This window comes from Crassostrea angulata, chromosome 6 (assembly GCF_025612915.1).
Source record: "Crassostrea angulata isolate pt1a10 chromosome 6, ASM2561291v2, whole genome shotgun sequence".
NCBI classification, from domain to species: Eukaryota; Metazoa; Mollusca; class Bivalvia; order Ostreida; family Ostreidae; genus Magallana; species Magallana angulata.
Window position 1 is genome coordinate 53,510,559 of NC_069116.1, and position 16,915 is coordinate 53,527,473.

Here is a 16,915-nt window from a genome sequence, read left to right on the forward strand (position 1 = left end):
GGTATAAATTTCACGATTTTGGTCTCAATTTTCAACGTTGAAAAATGACCCTCCGGGTCAAAATTCAACGTTGAAAAATGACCCCCGGGTCAATTTTCAACCCGGGTCAATATTCTTCGTTACACGGGATAGAAAAATTGCGCTAAGAAATTAAACATTGAAATTACAGAGCATGTACTATGACAATTGGTAACATATTGTTCAAGTAAAGTCTCAGAAAAAAAATACAACAAAACAAAAATAAATCGTACACATGTGAAGGTAAACATAGAATACAAAAAACAAGGAAGTGGAAACGAAACAACTACGTTGGGAACACTCTCCATTTGGAGAAGTACAAAACCGTAATTGGTAAATGAAAAATAACAAAATATATGTACAAAATGTATGCAGACGTAGAAGTTGCATGGAAAGAGTTAATTTGTGTGAGGATGAAGAGAGAGGTTATGATGGAAAATAGTTAGATTTATATAAAATTGCTTATGTTTTATTTTACTGAATTATAGTGACATATATATAATGGAATGGTACATTGTATGTTTAAACAGGTGTGGTATCTTTAGTCTAATAAGAGGTAGTTTTATAAGAAAATAACACCGAGTTCACTTTCACAAAAGGAGTGGAGAAGATTGTACGGGAAGTCACTGTAGTCCATCAGATATCGTCCCGAATGTCGTGGCCGAATTGAACCAGCTCTGATTCCTCGCGAATGTGATATACTTTGCCATTGATGTCTTGATATTTTACCGTTCGATGACCACACCTTACTTAGTCGACATTCTATCTATGAATTAACTATAAGCCAGTTTCCGTAAGAAATAGAGGGGATCATGTAGATGTAAATATAACTGTATAAATACAAAGGTATGCATTTAAATGTTATGTTCATTCAAAACATCATAGTTCTTTTTTAAAATCATAATGTATTTTTTAAAAATTACCCATGATTTATGTGTACTCTCTCTCTCTCTTTCTCTCTCTCTCCCTCTCTCTCTCTCTCTCTCTCTCTCTCCTTAAATGCATCGGGTTCAGGATTCTACAAAATATTTTTTTTCTGTTTTGATTTCTCTCATTACTTGCGGTCCTACTATTGGATGAAACACTTCTGCCATTTGTTTAGGAGGTATGCATCGCACTTTCCCCTTCAGTTGACACGAGGTTACCGTTACATAGACGTCCACAGGCAGATCTTCGTGATGTCGCAGGAAGAAGGCAAAAATCGTAACAAGGTCTATAAAGTCGTGTTAACGGGAGGTATGTGCACGTTGTTTCTTGCATTTAATGTTTGTAAACCTGAGAAGAGCACGTGGTCTCGATTAACTCTAAGTTCTTCTTGTGTGTCATTGAAACATAATATTGATGCTGATCCTGTAAGATAAACTGGAACGATATTCTTAAGTAGAAGTATCAGATGATTATTTATCTTTATTTTCTCGTCCACTAATTCTTTTGTTATGTTTATTAAACAATAATAAAAAATTAATCCTCAATTTTATTATATAGTTGGTTTTAACATTGACAAATGTGACAAATGTATAATTATAACTGTTCAGTGCAAAATAATTAATCCTATGGCAAAGATTATAGTAGCAATTGCATATTTCCCCCACCTTCTAAATTAAGTACTTATATAGTGGTGAAGTTACTTAAGTATCAGAAGTTATCTGTTTAATGTATGTAAAAAGTGATATATTTTAAATGGTAAAAACATTACATCATAACATGTTATGTTCACTTTTGAAAAAAAAAAATCACAGGCAATGCTGTTTTATTTTTAGTTAGTATATGATAAATAGAAGGTTAAAAACTCTCTTTTAATTTCAGTAGTTTCAATTATATGAGAAGGTTGTTTTTAAAAATCTGTCTCTTGAAATAAATTTACATGTAGGAACAAGGTAGAACATTCTTTCTGTATCTAAAGTGAACTATGTAGAAGCTTTTAATAGGTGGTAACTCCAAAAAAGTTTCAACATAATGTTTTAACTGACCTTTGTCCAATCAGTTTGTAGTAGGGCGAAGTTAAGACATTGTCACTCATGACTTAAATGAGAGAGAGAAGAAAGAGAAAGCTAATGGAGGTGATGCAGAAGTAAAAATCATCATTAGTTATAAAATGACAAATGGATCGAGGTCTATATATTACATGTATATCCTATATTGGTGTAACTTTAATTTTCTTGGCTGCCGACAGCAGTGTCTACAAATATGGGGATGATGTAACAAACCAAAACTTTCATAGAGAATAGGGATATGTATATGGGCAATAAATATTTTTAGATGCAAAAGCTTAGTGGGAAAAAGTAAAATAATGGCAGATAAAGTTAAAGAATATTTTACACTGAGTTACCATGAAGAAAGTTTTATAGATCAAAGTCACATATTATACCTACGTTTCTTCCAGCAAAATAGTGACCTATGTTTGATTCTTGGAAGATTCGGCATACTATGATTACAATTACTACCGGTAATACTTGTAATGAAAAGCAGTTTCTTAAATATTTGTACATTCTTTAATGTTTGATATTACTTCATCCCATTATCTATTATAGACATCCCCGGTGTTCCCCGGTGAAAGAATTTCAAATCACTTTCAAAGTTACATATATTTATAAGATATACTAAACTTTGATTTGTCACTTATAACTATTGATAGATATTTTTCCTGATCATCTTTGTCATTTCTAATTTACTCCATGAAAAACTCTCTCTTTCCCCCTCTCTCTCTCATTCAAGTCACGAGCAGTTATGTCTCAACTCCACTTCTTTGATCTGATTGGACAAGGGTCAGTCAAAACATTACGTGAAAACTTTTCTGGAGTTAATGCCTTTTAAAAGCTTCTACGTAGTTCACTGTATAGAAGGCTTAAAAATATTCAATTTGGATCCACAGCCATTGAAATTTTGAATGTATTGTAGTATGAATTATGTCAGTCTTATCAAGCATCTTTCAAAGAATGTAGAAAGACATAATTCCCATCACCAAGGAATACCCTTAACAAGTAGCACTTTGCCTTTACCTATGGTATGCAAATATATATCCTGTTACATAAATTTTCATTTTGCAAGAAGTGACAAATTCGAATGTTCACAGTACTAATGCAAGATCTATAAATTGTTGACCTGTTTGTTTTGTTAGCCATCATCATTATTTACATTACACAAACATTTTATAATACACCAGTAGCTATAGAGCGTTAACAACTTCCCCGTGTGTCCTTGAAATAATTTTTCTAGAAACTGCTAGAGCTTTGTAAACTGGTGCAGCTAGCTATCTCAGTGTTATATATTTGATATTATAATGCTCCAAACTGACAAAGCAAATGAAGAATTTGTAGATAGTTGATTAATGAACTCTTTTGTGTGATTTTGCCATCCATACACAGCATTTCACCTACCTCAAATAATGCAATTAAAATTGTACTGGATTTCGTTATGTGTTTTACATTACTTAAAACAATCATTTTTGCGTTTTATTTTTAGTGCCTTAGATAACTTCTTCAGACTATCTGGAATATTAGATAGCCCCCTTCTACATATTATCTCCTGGTTTCCAGGATGTTTTTAGATTTTATGAATAATCACGACACTTTATTGTGTTTAATTATCGTAAGTCGATCATGTTCATTTGATCTCTGTGGCCTGACAATGCAAGTCGGAGCTAGAGCTCATTTAAAGTCATTGATGCATCATTAATATCTTTAATTGATAATTATTCATTTGTTCTTTTCACTCCTTTTCCTTAAAAGATGAAATCAGAGTGCTGAATTTGATATAGAACCTGATATGAGGGAAGTTTGTTGTTGATAAGGTTTAAACTGAAAATAGTCCTATTTTAAGATATAACTTCTGATATGCATGTAGTATATAAACCAGTTACAACTTCAAATTGTATATAAAAGATGCAAACTATATTTCAATATTTTTGTTCAATATTTCATAAGAAAAGACATTGTGTATGCTTCAAGTGAGAAATGCTTTTAAGCAGATGTTAGAAATTCAAATATACATGCAGGTATCTAATTTACCTCAAATCCTGACACTTTTGATCATATGTACAAGCATATGCAGTTTAAAATTTTTTTTTTTAATCAAGCCCTAAATGTTTGTATCTTGTCAATGAAGCTGAATTAGCATAAAAAGTACTGTAATCAAATATGTAGGAGGGGAAGGGATAAAAAATGACATTATGATGGTATGCCAAAAAATGTCTGGGAGTTAAATGGTTTAGTTGGTTTCTATTTCTGAAATCAACAGGGGATGGACAGGCTGTTTAGTGGTGACTGTCAGTTTTCTGTCTCCCCATGGGGTCAGGAATGTATATGTGGAGTTATTTTGATAGCAATGGATGTACTTGTCGGTGTTGGTTGTCATTTGTGTTTGTTTTTCAGGGCCATGTGGAGGGAAAACCACCGGCCAGGCCAGACTTAGCTCCTTTTTTGAGAGCATGAACTGGAAGGTGAGACATATTGAGATCAGAGTTCACAGCAACCATCCATTTATTATCATCATCAGGCATTGGTGTGATTGTCCGGCACGGATGTCAAATGTCTGACTATGTAAAAAAAAAAAAATCTCTTCTTTATTCAACATACCAGAGAAAAAGCCTCCTTTATGCATATAAAGTGTATCAGATTGCTGCACAAAAAGAAAACAGATAGAGAAGTGAACACCAGATATTGGACATGACTCCAAAACTAATTGCACTTTTATCCGGAAGAGCAATGACATCTGATTAATGTCAGCATTAATGTCAACACGTACCTTATTAGTTTCATTTAATCAGTACTACACATTGGATAAGGATTTGGTCTCTGTGCATTTTCTGTGAAATCTCCAATATTTTATCTAATATATAATATATGCTTTCAGTGTAATCATGAACTAGATTATGGGTTTGTTTTTTCTTTCTCTTATGCCAATGTTGATTCTCATGCATTGATTTTCTGATTTGTGATGTAGCACAATGAGAAAACAAAAAACCTGAAATGAAATTTGTTGACTTTTATTTCAGGTCTATCGATTACCAGAAACAGCTTATATATTCCTTAGGTAAGCCCATTTGATTGGAATTTTTATAAAGACGAACAAGAAAAGAACAGTATGACTAGCATTGTACATGACTGTTAGGGACTATTAATATTACATTTATAGAAGTTGTTGTGCTCAACCATTAGCGAGTTCAGTCACAAATTAGGTTGCTGTAATTCAAGTAAAATGATATCAAACTCACTTTAGTCTGACTAAAATGAAACCATGGTTCAACCAGCAGAGAGACTTTGGTCAAGGTTTTTAAAGATGGCGGAAGAAAGCGCAGCCTCGTAATTTTGCGTTTGTTAAATCAGCATAGCATACTCTCTGTTAAATTTTAGCATACACTCATAGGATTTATTGCAATAACATGCCGTTTTCCTTCCTTTTTAATGAACAATAAAAAGATGAGTAGCAGTTGAGAAGCAATTTACATCTTTCTTATTGTAATAACCTGGTGTTGACCAATGTGCATTTGAACATGACGTGCACTATAAGTTATTCTTACAACCGGGGTTCAACTTTAGTTGGTGATCGAACTCGCCCCATATCTTGGCTAAGACTTATGTTAGCCCTGTCTGTTCTGTCCATCCATCTTTCAGTAAAAGTTTTTAATGATTTTCTTTTGGTAACTTCCAGACATTGAACTAAGTTTTGAGTTGAAGCCATACTGTAATAATACCAGTATGGGGAAGTACATTTAATGAGGAAGTCTTTCTTTGATTAGGTTGCCCATAAGTTTTGATAAGCTGCTGCTTGGCAATTTTCATTCTTACCCGTTTGACTATTCAATTTGTTCTGACATGTTTAGTCTTATTACATAGTATACATGTAATGCACTTATATTATCCGATCAGGAGCCAGCATACACAACATTAGAACTATATACATGTATTGAATTGATTTTCATGGCTTATTTAATTTCTTTCAGTGGTGGTGTTAAATTTACAAGTCTCTCCAAAGATGATGGTAAGTTTTGTACAAATTGAGTTTGTTAATATTTGATTCTTTTATATGCTGTAAACAAGTTGAAGCGAATTGACAAATTAATAAAAAAGAACAATATATAATATCTAATTATCTATTTCTAGCATACCGACTCCAAAGGAATCTCATAAAAACCATGATGCAGATTGAGGACACATTTTTTGATCTGGCCAACACCTGTGAACAGAACTGTCTGCTTATCTGTGATCGAGGCCTCATGGATGCCTCAGCTTGTACGTATAATGTCAAGGTGTCCTAGGACAACATGGAGTTATATCCAGCAGAGATAAAATTCCTAATCATATCAATTGTTAGAGTGATTTTGATTAGAGTATAAATGTTTTCAAAAGATTATTCTTAAAAAAAGATCTCATTAAAATGTTTTGCATCAAATTGAAAAATGTATCGGTAAACAAAGAAATATACTGTGATTGGATTGCTGAAAAGAGAGAACTGATTTTTGCATCATCCTGACAAAATGGAACTATTTACTCAACTTTTATCAGATTTGGATCCAAATGATTGGGAGAGGATGAAGACTGAAAACGGTTGGCACTCGGTTCAGCTGCGAGACAACCGGTATAACCAGATCATACACATGGTGTCGGCAGCCAATGGCGCGGAGCCTTTCTACACACTGGATGGCCATAACACGCGGCATGAAGGCCTGGACACTGCACGCAAACTCGATGAAATTACCGCAGCAGTGCGTAATCTGTTCTCTTTATTAAATATGTGTGATTTTTCTTGTTTACCCGGTACATTCAAAGATTACATATGAAACATATTAAAACTTAAGAGGATATTGAATTGTTGGGAGTAAATTGTCTTTCCTTTCTTTATTCATTTCTTGGATAATATCTGAGACTGTGATTTGCAGGCTTGGGTAGGTCACCCATACTATGATGTCATAGACAACAGCACAGGCTTTGAAGAGAAAGTCAACAGAATGATCTCAGTGAGTGATTTTCTTTCTCACCAATGGGACACTAATTGTTGCGGTCAAGCTATTTGTTTACAAAAATTTATTGTTAATGTCTCTATTGTTGGCCTCAACCATGTACATGTAAATATACATCATTTGAGTTATAGTTATAACCAAGTCCTTGATATATAGCTACTTGACACCACTTGACACTCCTGTGAAGTTTGACATACCAGTGAACATTTTGTTTCAGACAGTGTGTAGCAGGCTGGGTATAGAAGTCAATGACAGATTGAGCTCAGAAAGTAAGAAAAGAAAATTCCTGGTCAAGTCTCTGGCTCCAGAAGAGGTAAGGAAATTGTTACAATGCCTCTACAGTGAGCATTTGTTTTCATGTTTTTGTAGAGAACTGGCCATAGTGCCATAAAAGTTATGCAAGCTCACTTTACATATTAGTTTCATTTTTACATTATGAATATACAGTTGGAAAGTGAAACTGAGATCAGTCTGTGTGGAATTTGCAAGAGGCTTCAAATATCAACTTTATGGGTTATATTATAAGGAGTTATCAAAATCAAGCTGTCTAAGTTTTATGGTTCTAAGGCCAGATGTTATAATGTTTAAGTAGAGAGCCGTTGTTACAATGTTACAATATTCAGATGGCTGTATTTTTTGTAATCTTTGTGGCAGGCATTCCCTGGCTTCCAAGACTTCGATGTACAGCATTACTATCTGTCCAGTCCCAGCAGAAAAACACAGGCCAGGATCCGAAGAAGGGGCCAAAATGGTAACTGTTTAAAAAACACTAAGAATACAATATCATTTCTGAGGAGAAACTGGGATGAGTAATCAGAGGAAAATATTTGAATTTGCAAACCTCCATATTTTATGTACCGAAAGATTTTTGAATTCTTTAACTTTATTGCAAAAAGTAATTTTGAAGAGGACATTTTCAGGAATTTTGCAAATACATCTGATAAAATAATTGTATATTAAGAATGTAAGGTTCTTCAGGACATCAGATTATTGTGAAAGTTGACCTACAATAGTGATATCAAATACCACTGCTTTGTTTCTAGGTAACTGGACCTACACCCACACCATGAGAAGACAAGTCCAGGACTCAATGGTGGAAATAAGGATGTCTATATCAGAGAAAGACTTCAATGTATGTATCATGAGTTGGCATAGGTGAAGTACAAAAAAACTATCAGATAAATGGTACTGCATATGAGTAGCTCATCTGTTTACTGGTAAAATAACAGATAAAAATTTGTCATTTAGAACTTTCAAGGACTTATACTGTCTTGTAGACGTACATAAATAAATGAGAATAAGTAGAAATATTTCTGCCCTACTGGCTAGGTATTTCAATAAAAATATATGTATGAATTTTACAACTATATAAATCATTCTCAGAATGAAATATTAGATATTTTCTATTTTCTGATTTCCTAATAGCGCAATTTTTTTTCACCATACAACTACAATGGAATGTGGAGAATGTGCTAGATTCTCACATATTGTTGTATTTCTGCACTAGGGATTACTTTTCCTTTCAAATACATGGATATGAAAGTTATGATCCCCAATTTATGTCTTAAAATTACAGTTTGAATGAAATGGGTATTGTCAATTTCATATTATAAACAATATACATACCAGTATATAGGAAGTTATTACCCCGCAGCAACAACTGCGTGAAAGTAGAAGCTGACCAGTCTTGCTCATTTGAATTACCGTAGACTTGGCTTTGTTAAGAGATATGAGGTATTGAACATAATTTCATTGGTTATGAATAAACAGAGTACATTTAAATGTTTTATTAGAAAAACATCACCATTATCTTATTATTTCAGATTCTGTATGAACAAAAAGACTCCAAAAGACACCCAATCTATAAAAAGAGGCGGTGTTTCCTGTGGAACAATCAATATTTTCACCTTGACATTTACAAGGAACCAAGTCCAGAAAGGTTTGCTTCATGTTATATGTGTTCTCTGATCTGCTCAGTTTTAAGTCAACGGCTTAAATTTTGGCTGATTTTTTTTTACTGAGGTACAAGAATCAGTTTATTGTTAGAATAGTCGTCACTTTGCCAAAATAAATCAGCTCATCTGTTGATCAGTCTCAATGGATTAGATCAACTGTAGTTCAGTCTTGATGAATCAATTAAAGGGGCATGGTCACGATTTTGGTCAAAAATCATTTTTCCCATTTTATTACATGTATTAATGATGCTTTAAAAAGGCTTTTTTAATAGGCAGGCGAAATTTGAGTGTCATTTGGTGAGTTATAAGCAAGTTACAGAGCTTGAAATTCTTTGGTATGTAAACAAAGCATTTGTTTACATTTTGAACGTTGAATTAAAATATTTCAACTTTAAATCTAAAACGAATGTGTTAAATGTTAGGAACTGTGTATCTATGCTTAAAATAAATAAAAAGATAGACAAATAAGCCGGAAAAAGATTTTTTACTGGTATATTGAACCTATGTAAACACAAACAGGGCACAAACCTTGTTTACATGACGAAGAATTGCGAGCCCTGTATCTTGCTAATAACTCTACAAATGACCTTCAATTTTATTTTATCATTAGAAATGCATTTCTAAAGCATTGTAAATAATGAAAACATAAAACAAGAATTTGACTAAAATTGTGACCATGCCCCTTTAAGCTGTCAGTAGCTCAGTCTCAATGAATTGGCTCAGCTGTAGGCAGTCTTGCTGAATCAACTTGGCTCAGTCTTCTGGAAAAAAAGCTCATCTGTTGCTTATACTAAATGAGTCCTCAAGTCTTCCTGAACAAGCTTAGTTATTGATCTACTTAAATAAACTCAGCTGTTTTATGACATACGAATAAATCTGTTGTTTTATGTTGCAGGTGCAAAGGTTTGATTTTGTTGGAGACGTACACTGCTCTGAAAGGAGATGATCTCCCTTTACCTGATTTTCTAGAGATTGAGCGAGAAGTTACGGGTTTAACGGAATACTCCATGTACAATTTGTCTCTTAAAGAATGACATGCTAGCCCTCATAGAACTTATTATAGAATTTTTTTGTGCCCAAGTCGTAGAATTGAAATTAGCCGGTGCCTATGTGTATTTTTCTGTCCGGCCTTGTGTGTTGTTCTGTGTCATACATGTGTTCACTAGGAAGTGTATTCTGGTTCCTACATATCTTGGCTGGTGGACCCTTCTGTAGAAGAGACACCCCCCAACAGATGTCTCAGTAAAATTCTCCCATTGTATTTTGTACTTTGTATCTAGGACATGGGTTTTTATTTTTTCAATGTATGTTTTTACATCCTGTAGTTTTAGTTACTGAAGCTTGTTGCTCATAGTTATCTCACCAGAACTTAACACAACTTATTGTAATCCAGATTCTTCCATGGGTAATGTGATCCCTGTAGATATCTTATAACATCTACACAAGATGGTTGATATAAGTGGTGTTTCTAACTCCCCCTACCCCCATCCTCAATATTTCTTCAATGTAAAATCCTACAAAATGTTTTGCACTGCAAAATTCAAGGCATCAAAAACCATATCTTTGAGATTAGATACTTTGTGTATTGAAAACCAAAGCTCATCACCAACTCCCATATGAACTTGCATTTATTTCTGTAACAATCGTTGTACAGTAACGTTCATTGCTCTAATGGAAATGCATTTAGCAATTGTAGGTATGAATGAAACAAGTTTATCAATGGACTAGATGTTATCTACAACTCATTGAAAGTAATATGAAATACAGTAAATAATTATATGGAGCCAGCTATTTGGTAGATGGCCAACAGGAAATAAGAAATGCATTGAACAAATGATACACGTACAAGTAAACACATCATATACATGTATTTCAGATGTTAAACTGGATGATAAGGAAATTATTACATGCTTTCTTATGTATTTTTGGGAGCTGATTTTAATTAACTCTCCTATGCAGTTACTCTGACAAACCGAAAGTGAAACAGTGTTTGGACCTAAGCACAAATCATCACCGCTGACCAGACTTGATTTTAAATAGTACAAACAATTTAGATATTTTTTGTAGTCGTATGTATTCCTACGCCAGAGTTCCATTTAGTCTCGTTCAACCATACGCTCGGCTGGATCCGTAAATCTCCGACAAACGGAGAGTCTTTCTTGGTAGTCGGAGATCAACGGAGAGAGCCGAGCGTCTGGTAGAACGAGACTAGAGTTCAATATTGCTTGGATCCAGACATGTGTACTATTTTTAGAAATATTTCGATTACTGATACATAGTTTGATGGAATTAACACATGATTCATATGGAGTTTTCTCGAAATTCTTGTCAGAAAAGTTAGAGAATTCATATTCTAAAAATGTGCGGAATAAAAATACAGTTAAGAAACTAATTGCCACGCAAAATAACATATCGTTGATTTTAAAATTAATAATGATTGATAAAATCAACTCCCGTCAGTACTTCAGTACTTTGATTTAAAGATAAAAACATAACTTCAATGTCTGTCATAAATCAATAATTGACATAAATGATGTACCCTGAGGGGAAGAAATTAACCTAATGTGATCCCAAAGTTTCTCATTGCATTCAAACAATGTGTAGTCAGAAGCCAAAGTAACTTAACAGAATCTCAGAAATATCATGTTCTTGAAATTTAATTGTAACAATCAATGTCAGCTCAAGGTAAATGAAACCAACATTCCAGAAATTGCTTCTGTTTTTTGCATGTACTGTTGCTGTGAAATGCAGGGTCTGTGAGTGAAAAGGGTTTGCATGAATTTGTTTATACTGAATTAATTAAGTGATGTTAGGTTGCTGACTTTTAAGAATCTCAAAATTTTAATAGCAGATACATTGTATTTAATAAATAACTGTATCTGTGAGACGGAATTTAATTTGAGGACTTAACTTGATTAATGGACTTGTAAGTTTAGTCTTTTTAAATTAAGTCGTTAAAGTTCTTTTATGGTCAAAATTTTATGAAATTTTGGTTACAATTTGCTTGATGATTTTTTTACTACTCGAATACAGATAAATTAATTGGTTACAAACCTGTATGTCATTTCGGATTATTTTAGATTTTGATGACAATGAAGTGAAATTTTTTTCACTTTTTTTTTCAAGAATATACCGGTAATGACAGCATTTTCAATACTCTGACTTATTCTTTTGTAAGTTTTCTCTAGTCAAAGTAATATGCATGTAGTTCCAGTGGTAAAAACATTGCTAATCATGAACTGATTTGACAAGGAGTTATAAATATTCTTCTCTTTTTACGTTTTTTTTTCTAGAACATGATGGTGCCAAACATTGTTTTCCATCAGTAGCAAATGCAAATATTTTCTATGTAGAATTATTTTCATTTTATTGAAAAATATTTAAACTTGCATTTCATTTGCATTTCATTGCATGACTTTGTGAATTTTTTTTGTTGAGTTTACATTATTTCTTTGCTTTTTATTTTTGTTGAAAAAGCATGGTATATGGGTATATTTTGGAGGTAACTTTGCATTTTCAAATGAATATGTCAAAAATCTTAATTGTATTCTCATATATTTTTAAAAAAAATGAAATATTAACTTGGAACCAATTGTATAATATCAAATATATTTCTAATAATGTTTTCATTATTTTTGTCTGAACAAAAGAATGTGATTTTATTTTAACAATATCTTGATTTAGGCAGCAGTGCTATTGTGTAGGCTATGCATTATTATTCTGGTGTGTTGTTAGCTTTGTATACATGAGGGTAAGGCATTTCTATTGTAATTTTTTTTTTAAAGTCTGTAAATGACTTATTCATTCACTGTGCATAATTTCTATGCACAGACCTTTGGTAATCTCGTTGGACAAGGAAATGTTTCATTGATACTTTTTTTGGACTGGTTTCCAAGGATACGGGGCATTATCTCTGTTTCAAACTGGCAACACATCTCCCCTGACCAGCAGATTTGGACAGACTGTTGTACACCTATACTTATTGTAAAAACACATACTGCTATTTCATTGTTGTGTTATGTAATTATTTTTTCTAAGATTCCGAACCTGCTCGTTGTTGCTTTAATTTAGCTGAAAATGTTTTTGTTTATATGAATCTGTTTTCTTCAATAAGGTTGAGTAGAATTTTGAATTAACAAACTATCTGCTGTTCAACTTGTTCTCTATTTTTATCTCTCTGATTGTTCACACCTCTGATTAATGCACCCTCTCATTGTCATTGTTAAGTCTCGATATATGTATCACCCATTAAAGAATCGGACAGACCTTTATTATATCATTAGGACAACCCTCTGTTTAACATGATAACTCTGTGTAATTACAAGCACGTCTATAAATAGACACACCCCCTCACCTCTCGATGTGCCTGGTACTCACTTCCGTGTAGAAACTTCCTGTTTTTTTATAGACAGGAATTGCGCTGCCCCCGTTCCTCCTTCCGTTTACAATAATCAAGAAATCCTGATCTGTTCTCGGTGTTTCTGATGATTATTTTTTTTCCTGTTGCTGTTGTGATCAAACTTATCTCAATTCATCATGTCGTAACTCAAATATTGCGTGACAAGTTTGCAGAAATAAAACTGTTCATCATCGACCATGTATTTTGTCTTTTTAAAGTCTTGCAGTATGTTTATACATTAATTAATCCATCTATGTATGCATCTTGTTTATTTCTTTAAACCTATCTAGTAGAAAATAAAGTGTTTGCTGTTACTTGTAGAACCATTTTTTTTTAAAGCTTGAACTTTGAGTAGTTGTGTCAAACAGCAGTGTGACGTATGCCTGTCTATTTCATTGCTGGCCACTCAGCCGTGGCTCTTTATTGAAATCAGATCTGGCTTTTGATCTAAGACTACGTAGTCTGTATATATTTCTTTCAACGTCAGCGTTGTTTTCAACTTGTTCTAACGCAAGAAATATTTCACCAATGAATTTTAAATGTAAAGATCCTATCGCGAATTTTCCGTGAAGTTGCGGTTAGCCCGGTAGCATGCCAATCGGCTTTCAGCTATAAATACTGCCCAACTTTCACGAACGTATCTTGTATTTGTATTGTAAATTGTAATGTAAAAGTTCTTAAAATCCATAAGGTGAATTCAGGGGAAAGCTCAATTCGTTACGCTCGCTCAAGTTTACGCTGAATAAAAAAACTTTAAAACGGAACAAAAGTTCAACAAGTTGTATATAAGTTGGTAATTAAACGGTACATGGGGTTCCAATGAAAACCGATTCTCGGAGTTCCGAGAGAACAACCTAATAACGTGCGGAGATTCCAGCACGGACAGTCTGATACAATTCTTTGCACAAAATCGACACTAACGTGCGGAAATCCAGCACAGCTAGCCCGATATCACACACACTCCTCTAACGTGCGGGGTTCCAGCACAGTTAACCCAACATAACACTCTATGCTAACGTGCGGGGTTCCAGCACAGTTAGCCCAACCGTTCTCTTCTATAGTCTGTCCCAAGTTATTGCTTCCATCGCTTTTTGATGATTTTTAATAAAATTACACATACCTGTGATAGAAATACAGTTGAAATCGTTAAAAGGGAATATATCCACGATATCTTTATTGAACAATTATCCCTTTCCACTCAGAAAAGTTCACAGGAACGACAACAGATTCCTTATAGAGATTTATAATGGGGAATGTTTACATCTTTTCTCCATTCGGAATACACTCGGAATACATCGCGCAATTTTTTAACGTTATCATCCGGGCTTATTAATGGCTGTTGCAATGCAAAATCTCCGTAGACTTTCAATTTTGGGATGTGTATTGAAACCTGAAGCGGTAGAGGGGGCGTTTCAAAACAGATAATCTGGACATTTTTCATATTAGTGGATGAACGTAGTTTGAGCACAAAGGTATTTACTATTATTGAAATATCAAGCAAAAAGTGGTGGAAGCAAAAACTCGGGACAGAGTATAGATCTTAAACCATTCTCTCTTACAATTCTTTTTTTGACAGGCATTGCTTTTTTAAGACAAAGGGATATTAATGGCATGCCAGAAAAGTAAACATTCACACATACATAGCTGTTACGATAATTTCACACTTCTATTGTCCAACAATTATTTAATTTGCCTGGAGATTAAGTAAAGAAGATATCAAAGACTCACTCAGTGACCAGGTGTTAGGAGGATTAACATTTTTGTCACATGAAAGCATATCCGTTTGTTTGCTTGGTTATTTCCTTTTTAGTTACAAACTAAATTGCGTAGTTAATTTAAGAGAAAAAAAATTCAACTTAAGTTCTCATAGCAGCTTGTAAATTTTAAATCGATAACCAGATTGTTATAAATAAGTTTAGAAATCTTCAAATTCGATTTTAAACTTTTAATGTAACAAATAGATAGCAACATCCTACCGAAGGGCCAAGGTCTTGTTAAAATGTTTATCAATCTGTTTGCCAGTAGCGAAGTGACTGTGTACATGTATGTTGTGACGGAACTGTCGGGATTGAGATAGGTCCACCACAAACCTTCGGTCCTTGTCAAGTTGTGCTCATCTTCACGATTTCTACGGTCTAGAAATGTTTTTTAAAAAAAGAAAAGAAATTCCATCAAATAAATCGACGTGTTTTTAAAAGAATTCATCTTATAATCGTGGAAGGTGGTTCATGCAGGTGGCAACGCACATCGAAAAAAAAAATCCGCATTTTGAAAAAAAAAAATTAATTGAATTGGATAAGTTTTATGTGTGTTTATGTAAATGTAAGAAATGGACCTTGTCACAAACACAGGAATGTAAAAATGTGCATTACAGATTACAGTTCAAATCCCCGTCATTTTTTTTTTGTACAAACTATGTGAAAGGAAACGGCCAGATTAAGATTAAATGTTAAACACAAGATATGCAAGTACCATGTGACGTGATTAAAAGGAATTTCCTATTCTGAATAATTTCATACAAATAGGACGAAATTAATTGATAAATGCATTTTAAAATTCATGCTTCCAGTTACTAGTATTTTATGAATTCGCAGTTCTGACAAATTTCTTCGAATTTGAGAAACAGTTTCCGTGTCTTTTTGTCACTTCATTGTATTTGTGTTCTATCCCATTTACCTGTAACTGCAAATGTCCCGGAACTTACATGTAGCTGTCTAAACTTTTTTTGACTGTTACAGGTAACTTATTGGAAGGGTGCAGGGTTTTGTAAGATTTCTCTAAAAAATCGTGTCTGACGACCAGTAAGTTGCATGGAAATAACGGTCAATTCTTCCATTGGAGAGGTTCACTCGGCACATGCGCCTCGGCCGATTCGTACCTCGTCTAATGAATCAGCCGAGTTTTACCGAATGGTTGGAGGATAAATGAGGACTGGCGCCGAGTTTGGCAACAGTCCTCGGCAGTATGATCCTCATTGCAATTGTAGGTAAAATTTTGATCGATCATTAAACTATGTAGAAAAAGCCCTTTGCAGAGACATAAATAACTGTTATTTATGTCTCTGCCCTTTGACAGTAAACTTCAAAATTACTAAATAAGACATCATTTCGCAATCAAAACATCTTTTATTATATATATAGCCGCTGTCAGTTAATGAACTGAACACTGATAACAATGCGTTTGTTGGCAGGTTTAAAATTGATCCTGTTTAAATTTGGCATTGCTCTGTCACCCCTGCGAATGTGTTCGGGATGTTTTCTTTATCGTTGCTAAGTATGTAATAAATCCAGAGGTGCCCGAATGAAAGTTCACGAGACTTCACCGAGATGTGCTCAGTTCCTGTGAAATTTCGAGCGGAAGTATGAGTGCTCGGATAATATTCTCAAAATATGTAAGTACTGGTCGTTTTTATACCATATCCTACTTGGATTTATGTTAAAACATGAAAACCTTTCAAGATGTATGTCTTATTTCACCATCTAGCGGTTATTTATATTAAACGCTAATATTCAGAACAGAGTTATCGTTCGTGTTCAACCACGTGTAAAGTGGTTGAAAGTATAAACATTAGGTTGCTTAATAAAA

General features: G+C 33.7%; 1 protein-coding gene across 3 annotated transcripts; it reads left to right on the top strand.

The window, feature by feature from the left end:
• Window positions 1-326: 326 nt before the first annotated feature.
• Window positions 327-13,644, top strand: LOC128189754 (TRPL translocation defect protein 14-like). 3 transcript variants are annotated; one of them, XM_052861501.1, is made up of 13 exons: window positions 327-351; window positions 1,121-1,254; window positions 4,389-4,456; window positions 5,012-5,049; window positions 5,960-5,997; window positions 6,120-6,248; window positions 6,522-6,721; window positions 6,896-6,973; window positions 7,194-7,289; window positions 7,631-7,727; window positions 8,020-8,108; window positions 8,800-8,915; window positions 9,827-13,644. In XM_052861501.1, the coding sequence occupies exons 2-13, from the start codon at window positions 1,197-1,199 to the stop codon at window positions 9,963-9,965; spliced, it is 1,146 nt and encodes a 381-aa protein (XP_052717461.1). In that variant the 5' UTR covers window positions 327-351; window positions 1,121-1,196; the 3' UTR covers window positions 9,966-13,644. The 3 variants fall into 3 exon arrangements, with proteins under 3 accessions (XP_052717461.1, XP_052717460.1, XP_052717459.1); XM_052861500.1 differs by lacking the exon at window positions 327-351 and adding an exon at window positions 620-864; XM_052861499.1 differs by lacking the exon at window positions 327-351 and having other exon boundaries at window positions 1,048-1,254.
• The last annotated feature ends 3,271 nt before the right edge of the window (window positions 13,645-16,915 follow it).

Bases quoted from the DNA above. Each gene is read 5' to 3' on its own strand.
- LOC128189754 (XM_052861499.1), top strand. From the start codon at position 1,095: ATGAAACACTTCTGCCATTTGTTTAGGAGGTATGCATCGCACTTTCCC. The intron at 7,728-8,019 runs GTAACTGTTTAA...CTTTGTTTCTAG, and splicing joins CCGAAGAAGGGGCCAAAATG to GTAACTGGACCTACACCCAC. The intron at 8,916-9,826 runs GTTTGCTTCATG...TTTATGTTGCAG, and splicing joins AAGGAACCAAGTCCAGAAAG to GTGCAAAGGTTTGATTTTGT.